Source organism: Protopterus annectens, chromosome 2.part2, assembly GCF_019279795.1.
Source record: "Protopterus annectens isolate FY-2018-M chromosome 2.part2, PAN1.0, whole genome shotgun sequence".
Classification (NCBI taxonomy): domain Eukaryota; kingdom Metazoa; phylum Chordata; order Ceratodontiformes; family Protopteridae; genus Protopterus; species Protopterus annectens.
In genome coordinates this window covers 332,574,542-332,584,463 of record NC_056730.1, presented here as the reverse complement: position 1 = coordinate 332,584,463, position 9,922 = coordinate 332,574,542, and the positions used below count along the sequence as shown (strand labels likewise).

Here is a 9,922-nt window from a genome sequence, read left to right as displayed (position 1 = left end):
CTCCAGAGAAAAGAATACAGATATTAGTGATTTTGTTACAAAGTGTTGGCATCATCGGGTCACCTACAGGGACCTATAAAAGTCCTTGCAGCAGATGTTGCATTATTCCGACCAGAAAACAGTTCACCGGTCCTGGACCCCAGCTCACAGGAACCTCAGCACAAGTAGAGGCAAATGCAGTCCTGATTTCCAGTGATGCACAAGGCCAAGGAGGAAAATAATGGAGCCTATCCTTTAGTACACACAGGCAAAGTCCATCGCCAAAGGCTGCATGGATTGGAGGAAGGGTTAAATCTCAAACTTGTGATCCTATGATAACAAGTGGGAATACATTATTTGGTAAAGAAGCTAAAACATGACTTAAATCTGTTGTGGGAGAAAAAACAGTACAGACGCATTATGAAATTTTCAACTTTATCAAAGGAAGCTAATTACCCACTATTACACACAGACAAGTAAAAATGAGAAATCTGAGATTACAATACAAAAGATGAAAAGTGAATACAAAAAATGTTAAGGAAAGGATGGCCTCAAAAAATGCATAAAGAGCACCACGATGCAATCTACAAAATGTTAAAGAACCATGCAAAATCAGTAACAGCTCATTTGGCTGATGGTGATATCTAATGACTCAAGATAAATACGTACATATACATCCTATTCGTATAAGCCTAAAAAAGGTCACCTCTGAAGCATGGTAACAGATCTTTAGAGACCGAAAAGAAAAGGACTTAAAATGTGCATTTCATCATGGCAGAAATAACATTTCTGAAATGACAGGACTGTGCCAGCTGATATAAAATGATTGGTACTTGACACTTGGGTCATAAAGAGTTTTAACAATCTTTTATTTGAGGCCACCAGTACGCCTTCCCTGTAATTCTGTTGATAATTAATAGTGAAAATCACCATAAATAAGTATATGCCACTCTCAATAGTACCACAATGACTTAACTTACTGCCAAAGTACTTACCTGCTTGTTTCCTGCATACTGTGGCAGTTTTGTCAGCATTGCATCCAGTTCAGAAAACTTTTTTTGAACTGCCTGGACTTCAGCATGCAGCTCTTTGTATTCTGCAAACTGGTCATTAAAGACAGCTTTGTAGCGATCCCTTTCTTCATTTGTTTGAATTGAAGGATATTTCCTATAATATTAAAAAGTCAGTATAAAAATGTGGGTTAAATAGTTGATTAATCCAGAAAAGATCATGAGGACAGACGCTGTTAATATAAGCTTTAATGAATCCAAATCTAAACATAAAAAATAAAAGCACCATCTGTAACACAGCATTCCAGTTCAGGCATACAAAACAGCAGAAATAACCACCACTCAGTCTGTAAGGTTTTTTTTCAAGCACCTATCAGGCTGGAGAAATGCATGTTAGTATGAACAGGCAAACTTAAGAACAAATATATACAGAAATTGCATTAACACATGCTTCTAAACATATCAAAAGTACCCAAGTACTACTACATCATTTAAAATGGTATTTTAAAATTTGTTCTACAACCCCAGTTTCTTACAACAACTATTCTAATATGACCATTTTCAGCCAAGAGTACTGCACCTTCCCACAGTGTACTTTAGGAAAAGGAAGGGCAAAATAGCATTGTGGGACAGTGTGTCCCATCACCTCTGACTCAGAAATGCAGTACATCTGACAAATGTAAGGGGATTTTTTTGTATAAATAAAGTTCGGAGGGCTGTAAGCTCCTAAAATAGTCTTGTTTAAAAGCACAAGTTTTTTTTTTTTTTTTTTTTTTTTTTTTTTATGGTCCCTCTACCCACCTCACCATGATGAAACCCTTCAATCTACAATGACTTCCCCATCTGTGATCACTTACCAATTTACTCCTTATGGGTAGAATTTGGCAATATTCCCTCTCTGTGAAGGCATAATCAACAATTTCTGAGAAAGCAATGCCTTTTGCCTACTCTCACTAACAGCTAGAGAGCACTGCATAATGAAATGGTGGGCCAAGGAAGGCTGGGAGTCCACCTTTACAGTGGCCAGTTAAATGTCACAGCAATAGACAAAGTGACATATCTTTATTATAAACCTGATTTGCTTCAAAAATGGCAGGGACACCCTGGTATCTAGTGATCTGAGTGGCCCCTGGGCACACACTTTTGTAAACTTGCCTGACAGGGTCTGCATGAACAGGAACTTGTGCAACTTATTTTCTCCTTTTTCTATACCCGTCAAGTTGAAGCCACATGAATGGAGCAATGGGACATGCTGGGTTCCCCTACAAAACAAATCTTAAGTGTCTTTGCTGGTGGGTAGGACTGTCTTCTTTTAGGCACAATTTATGAACAGTGGTCAAGACAAATGCCCTACAAGACTTAAAAGCCCAAAACACCAAGACAGAAAAAGAGGACAAGCAAACAGCTGTACACAATGAATAAAAAGATAATGCAAAGTCATTCATCAGTAAAAAAATCATCTGAAACTAAGCGGAAATTCCTTAAGATTCCAAGAGCAGGATAAGTTATTTCTTGCACTTATTTCACTGAACTGCACTTCTGAAACACTTATAATTGTGCTATACAGTTAATCTACTATATTTTGCACTGTTATAAAGCTTTTTTTACTGTTGCATTTATGTACTCTTTTATACTGTTTTAACTGTATTTTTAATCGTTAGATACTGTTTCATTACTCTAATTGCATGTTTACTAAATTACTTAATTATAAACTCTTTTTCATACTGAGTTGTATTTTCTGTTTGTGAGTGCTCTATCCGAGGTTTTCTGTGCATTTTTGATTTTTTAAGGTTTCTGTGTTCTAATCTATTCGGTTTACAATTAAAACAATTCTCTAGAGTCTGCTTGCTCCTTGATCTGTTTTAAAACTTTCATTTAGTGGCTACAGCCTCCCTAGTGTTGTGGTGTTCTTATACTTGGTGGCCTTGCAGTTGCCCACCCATACTGTATATTTCATCTGTGACACTCCTCCCAGTCTAGTGTCATTAGTTCATTCAATCTAATAGAGAACATTTGTGAAGGCCAACCCACACAGTCTCTTAACCTTGAATTAACTTCTGTTCCAGCTTTTTCCATTTCCACTTTACTGGAAAAAAAAATTCTAAGCTTCCTTCCCCTCTTTCCTGTAACCAGTCTTGCCCAGATACAGATTTGCTGTATCCAGGACTGTTTGTAAGCTCCTGAGCCCCCCCCCCCCACTTAACTAGGGTTAAACTATTCCTGGCGCCATAACGTCTGCTCTTCAAATGTTCCCTTGCAACTAGCCAGCTTTTTAGTTTTAGCACTCAAATCTGTTTCTTTGAGCTCAGCACTTGTTCAGAACTCGTAAGCACTAAATAAGCTACAAGTTACTACAGCACTCAACTTTCCTTACTTATCTAGAAGAAAACAGTTTTTAGTATTTAATAAATAAGCAACTATCAAGGCATGTCTAAAGGTCAGCTCCCGGTGTTTTCTCCTGTCTACCTGATGAATCTGGGCATCTTGGGACAGTGCAATTGCTTTATGTACACAGACAACCCTCTCCTCCTACCACCCAACACTACGACCTATGAGAGATGCACTTACATAGCCAAACTGGAAGCAAAGCTCTCTTCACCGAAAACTGGACTAGACAGTCAAGAGAAGGTAAACACTTGGACCGCACCACACTCATCGCAGTCCCTCAAAACTTACACGACCAAAACACGTACACAGAAGCACAAAACACACACCTACATTTGCGGAGGCTCTCAGTAAAAGTCAAAACTGAGACCTCCAAAGCAGAAATGCAAGCAACCTCCACCCCCCCCAACACAACCCAAATGACATATAGCCCACATACTCAGTGTGCCACTCAACTACAGCCCATAAGGCATAACGTACCCAACACTCTAGTCATAGGTGACTCTATAGTCAGGCACACTGATGTCCCACACACCAGGCTAAACAAGGAGAAAGTTACTGTCAGCTGCCTGTCTGGTGCCAGGATCCGCCACATAACACACGCACTCAGGTCACTCCACAACAAGTACAGATATGACTGTCATTGTCCATGTAGGTGTGAATGACCTGAGACACACCTCCCTGGACTACATGAAAAGAGACATGGAGGAGCTCTCCGATCTTGTAGCCCAGGCAGGTATGACCATCGCCCTGAGTAGCATCCTGCCAACACCCACAATGATACCACAGTACAAGGACAAAATGATTGACTTCAACAATTGGTTAAGCTTCTGGTGTCATTCTAAGGGCATCCAGTATCTGTCTGCCTGGTATGACATGATTGAGAGACCACGCTGCTTTGCCAGAGATGGCCTGCACCTGTCGCCCTTGGGATTCTGGATACTGGCAAAGGCTCTTGCCACCCCTATATTGTCTTTTTTAGGCAAGGTTCAAATGACAAATTCACCACCATAACAGGCACAAGCAAGCAAAACTTGAGGGTAATGCTAGTCAATGCTAGGAGTCTAAACTTCAAAATGTACTCACTCGAGGCGCTCCTTACAATGGAGAACATCAACATCTGTGCAGTGACATAGAGACTTGGTTCAAAGCTCCAGAGAGCACCCCTGCATTACCAGGCTATAATTCATACCATACCTTTCGGCCACCAAACCTGGAACAAAACACTAAAGGTGGAGGTGTGTCCATATTCATTAAGGATATCCACACCTCCAAGCTAGTTGCTCAGCATAATGTATCCGAGATTATCCAAGTTCAACTAACTCTGGGCAAAACCACAATCCAGATTATAGCTTGCTACAGACCCCCCCACCATGTCTCAGAATTCCCACTCCTCTTTTCTTTATACACTGGAAAATATTAAGGTACAACCCAACACCCTAATAATGGGTGATTTCAACTACCTCAACATTAACTGGGAAAACTATTCGTGTACCAACTCTTTTGCTCAACGTTTTCTGGAATTCATCAATTCCCCAAGACCTTGAATCAACGTACCCACACCCCCACCAGGGGCAGCAATACCCTAGACCTGGTCATCACCAACATGAGCGACCGGTGTTCCACACCAGAGGTCAGCTCCTCGTTGGTCAGATAAGACCACAAGCTAATCACCCTAGACATCCACATCCCGCTCCCATCCCCGATTAGGAAAACAACCGTAAAAAATTTCTCCAAAGACAACTTCACGCTTCTTAAGACAGAAGTGGAAAACTTCATGACACCCATGCAGATGGACAACGGAGGTAAGACTGCTGAATCCTACACAAATGCACTTTACAAGCACTTACATGAGTGCATGGATCGTGCTATCCCTAACAGAACCAAGATGCTATCCTCCAAAAAAAGGAAGCCAATCTGGTGGTCTTTCTGCCATAAACAAAACTCTACAACAGAAGAAAGAAACTGTTGCAAAAAGAGAGTAAAATCCCACGACTGGATGAACTCCCTGGTCAGCCTCAGTAAGAAGCTGAGATCCCTCATAAAATCCTCCAAAGCTAGTTATGAAAACAAAATCGCCACTGATTCTAAAGACAGCCACACAGCATTCTATAGCTATGTCAAAAATCTCAATGGCAACATTCAGATCTCTCTGCTCTGAGTTACAGCACAATGACACTAAATATACAGAACCAACTGATATTGCCAACATCTTGGCAGATAGGTTCAGTGCTAACTTTACCCCCTTCTCACCCCCTAAAGGGCCCATCTTTATACTGGAAGAATGCAAAGTTATTGTAATCACAGCTGCACAGGTAAAAACCTCACTCTCCAAAGCCAAGAAAGTACAGTTGTGTACACTTACCATAAATGTAGATGTTTGAGTGTATTCACGGTTGCAGTCATTACATTTGGGTAATCCTGCTGGCAGGTTGCCCTCAGTCGGCCTGAATTCCAAAGTCCTGGGTCCTGCATCGGCTGCTGTCACCTCTTCCCTGATGTCAGGTCGTCAGGGGTATAAAAGCAGCAGCCAACACCATTTTCTTCACTTTTTCTTGCCCCAGATGTCAAGTGCCCCCTAAAAGGGTAGCCAAAATTTATATATATATAAAAATACATACACCAATATAAAATTTACCTTCATCTAGAAGCAAATACACCACATAGGTTGTATAAATCAGAGAAGGAAAGAAAAGTTCCAGCAGAAAAAAGGTGGATGGCGAGTGGGTAACCTGGACTGCAACAGTGAATACACTCTAACATCTACATTTATGGTAAGTGTACACAACTGTACTATGTTCTTCGTGTTTCACTGTTGCAGTCATTACATTTGGGTAGAGTCCCAAAGCTATGGTTGGGAGGCTGGAGCTAAACAGCATTAGGAGTGGCTATGAGGCCCTGCAGAACTGCAGTGGCAAAGCCTGCCCTGGATTTAGAGTAGAGTGGCAGATGATAGTGCTTTGTAAAGGTGTGCACTGAACTCCAAGTAGCAGCCTCTAAAATGTCTTTGGTTGGTACTTCCCTGAGAAAGGCTGGTGAAGTGGCTGCAGCTGTGGTTGAATGTGGCCTAATGCCCTTAGGCACTGGCTTGCCATGGTGTAAATAGCAGGAATGAATGCAGTGGGCTATCCACTTTGAAATAGTCTGCTTTGAGATAGCCTTTCCTTGTGATCCTACAGCATATGCCACTAGTAATTGCTCTGTCGTTCTGAAAACTTTGGTTCTGTCCAAGTAGAATCTAAGCTGTCTGTGTACGCCCAAATAATGCAGAATTCTCTCCCCCTTGTTCTGTGGATTTGGATAAAAAGTTGGCAGATGAATAGTTTGGTTAAGAGCCACACTGGACACCACCTTAGGCATAAATGTTGGGTTTGCCCTCAGTGACCCTGTCTGGATAAAAAATGATGAAAGGTTCCACAGCCATGAGTGCCTGTAGCTCTGAAACTCATCTTGCAGAAATTATTGCTAGGAGCAGAGCTGTTTTCCAAGATAAAAACTTTGCATCAGCAGTAGCAGCTGGCTCAAAAGGAGGTAGGGTGAGTTTTTCCAACACATAGTTGAGGTCCCATGCAGGTATTGGTAACCTCCTTGGAGGCCTTAAATTTTTGGCTCCTCTAAGGTACTGCTTTAATAAATGATGAGAAAAGATTGGTGGCTCTGTATTGTAATGAGCCGAAATGGCAGAGGCATGAATTTTAATTGATGAAAAAGATAGGCCTTTGTCCAGCATCTCAGTTAAGTATTGCAAAATCTGAGGAATATTTGTTACAGCTGTATCAGTTCCTTGTGCCTGGTTCCAAGCACAGAATCTCTTCCATTTTCCAGCATAAGATTTACTGGTACTAGGCCTTCTGGCTTCCAAAATGACATCCATCACAGCTTTACTGAGAGGTGTGTTTTGTATGACTACATTATCCGCCATGCTGCCAGGTTTAAAGTTCTGAGTTGGCTGTGCAGGATCGGATTGTTTTGCTCGGACAGTAGATGAGGTATTTGAAGTAAGGTCCCAAGCTGGACATTGAGACAAGTTCCTTAGGATTGGATACCAGTACTGGCGGGGCCAGTCTGGGGCAATCAGTATCATCTTTGGCTTTTCCTGTCTGACCTTTAGGAGTACCTTTGGGAGGAGAGGCAGTGGAGGAAAGGCATATACTGATAGGTTTTTCCAGCTGAAAGATAGGGCATCCACTTTCAATGCTTGTCTGTGATAAGTCCTTGTGCAGAATCTTTTTAGTTGGTAGTTGTGAGGGTAGGCAAATAGATCTATGTCCGGGCACCCTCATTTCCTAGTTATCATGCTGAAGACTTGTGGATCCAGCTGCCACTCATGGGGATCCATGAGGTTTCTGCTTAGTTCGTCTGCCAGAGTGTTTTCCTTTCCTGGCAGGAACTGTGCCTGCAGATGTCCCACAAAGTCATGGTTAGTCTGCAAAGGGGGTAAGAATGCTTGTTTATATACCACATGACCGTGGTGTTGTCTGTCTATCAGTAGTTGTCCCGGATGAAGTAGGTCCTTGAAGGCTGTCAGGGCATTTTGAACAGATAGCATCTCTTTTTGATTGATATGTAGATGCATTTTGTTTGAGGACCATGTGCCCTGAATGCATCTTCCTGCCATGTGGGCCCCCCAGGCATAATCTGATGCATCCGTTGTTAGTGTCTGCCTGGCTGGGGATAATGTGAATGGCTGTCCCTTGTACTGTTGACAAGCCTTTGCCCAGCATCAAAACTCCTGTTGCAGGCAGGGAATGACAGTAATCATCGTTTCCAGGCTGTGGCAATGTTGAGTCCAAACACTTTTTAGGTACCATTGAAGTTTCTTCATATGCAGTCTTGCATATGGAATTAGTAGGAAGTAGGATGCCATGAAGCCCAAAGCCTGCAGAATTTTTCTTGCAGATAACTGGGCTTTTGTTGCCAACATTTTGAAATAGGTAGTCAGTTGCCTTTGTCTGGCGTGATATAAGCCATCTGGGCAGTTGTATTTAAGCTTGCACCCAGGAATATTATCTCTTGCGAGGGTACGAGTTTTGATTTCTTTTCATTGACTGTGTACCCTAGGCATGTTAGAAGTCTTTTCACAAACGCCAGATGCTGTAGAAGAATGTCCTTGTTCTCTGCTTGAATTAGACAGTCATCCAAGTAAGGATATATTTGTATTCCTCTGTCTGCAGAATGCAATTATTGGTGCCAGGCACTTTGGCTTATCTACTGCACCCAGGGTCTTTACAAAGGGCAGTGCAGAGAATTGGTAATGCATTGAGCCAGCCTTGAATCTGAGGTATCTTCTGCATGATTGTCATTGGGACATGCAGGTATGCCTCTTTTAGGTCGAAAGTCACAAGCCAAACATTCTTGCCCAGCATGGGCAGAAGCTGCTGCAAAGTCAACATTTTGAATTTTGGTATATCCAGGAATGCATTCAGAATAGATAGGTCCAGTATTGGTCTCCAGGCCTTGTCCTTTTCTGGGTACCAAGAACAGTCTTGAGTAAAATCCTTGTCCCTGCTCTTGCTCTAGTACTTGTTGAATGGCCCCCATGTCCATGAGGGATGAGACTTGTTTTTGTGCCTCTGCCCATTGATTTTTTGGCAGATCTGGCCAGCCGTTTGGCCTTTGGCAGGGAATGGAAATGGAACTTGTAGCCTTGTGACACGATATTTAGAACCCACTTGTCCTGGGTTATAATGTGCCAATTTTGAGAAAAAATTGCTAATTTTCCCCCTAAGGGTGCTGCCAGGAGATAAGTGCTTAGTGCAGGCAGGGGGAAGTCATTGGGACTGTTTTCTGTATGGTCGGGATTTGTCTTCTCCAACTTTGGAGGCAGAAGCACCCCACTGCTTTGACCTGAATGAACCTTGTGCCTAGGATTTGCCTCTACGGCATCTGGATCTGCCCCTTTGAGATCTGTCTGACACAGGAAAGGACCAATTCTTTGTAGGCCAGTGTCTACTAAACCTAGGTGGCTGTACTTGTAAAAAATCTTTGACAGTTTGCATAGATTTAGCTTTGTCTTCCATTTTCTTTAACACCTCTTCTGCCTTAACACCAAACAAAGTATCATGCTGTAAAGGTGCATCTAATAGTTTAACTTTGACATGATCAGGCAGATTTTGTTCTTTTAACCAAGCATGCCTCCTAATTACAGAACCCGTAACTGCGGCCCTGCAGGAGGCCTCCAAAGAATCAAAAACCACATTGCAAAGTATGCTTTCCAACTTGTTCAGCTGCATGCAATAAATCCTGCATTTCCTTGTTTTCTGCACATTCAGAGAGTTTAACAACATTTTCTGTTTAAGCAATGCCATGACATGCTGATATTTGAGCATATGAAACTGACAGTTTAAGGCCCTTATAGCCAAGGTAGCAGATGTGTAAACCTTTTTTCCCCATCTATCCAGAGCCCTAGAATCCTTGTCAGAGGGGGTAGGGTTTTTTGCAGAGGAAACCTTAACTCCTTTGGGACACTGTGAAATAGTTTCTGGGTCAGCAGCAGGGTTTTTAAAAAGGAATTTATGAGAGTCAGGAACCCTGTAATATCTGTCAGG

The 9,922-nt window shown here is 42.1% G+C and overlaps 1 protein-coding gene across 1 annotated transcript in view; it reads right to left on the bottom strand.

The window, feature by feature from the left end:
• Positions 1–360: 360 nt before the first annotated feature.
• MARVELD2 (MARVEL domain containing 2) overlaps positions 361–9,922 on the bottom strand; it is a 402,592-nt gene continuing 393,030 nt past the window's right edge. Inside the window, exons 5-6 of the mRNA XM_044064416.1 lie at positions 975–1,146; positions 361–366 (exon numbers count right to left, since the gene is read on the bottom strand). Coding sequence (XP_043920351.1) covers positions 361–366; positions 975–1,146 — 178 coding nt within the window. The remainder of the gene's footprint in view (positions 367–974; positions 1,147–9,922) is intronic.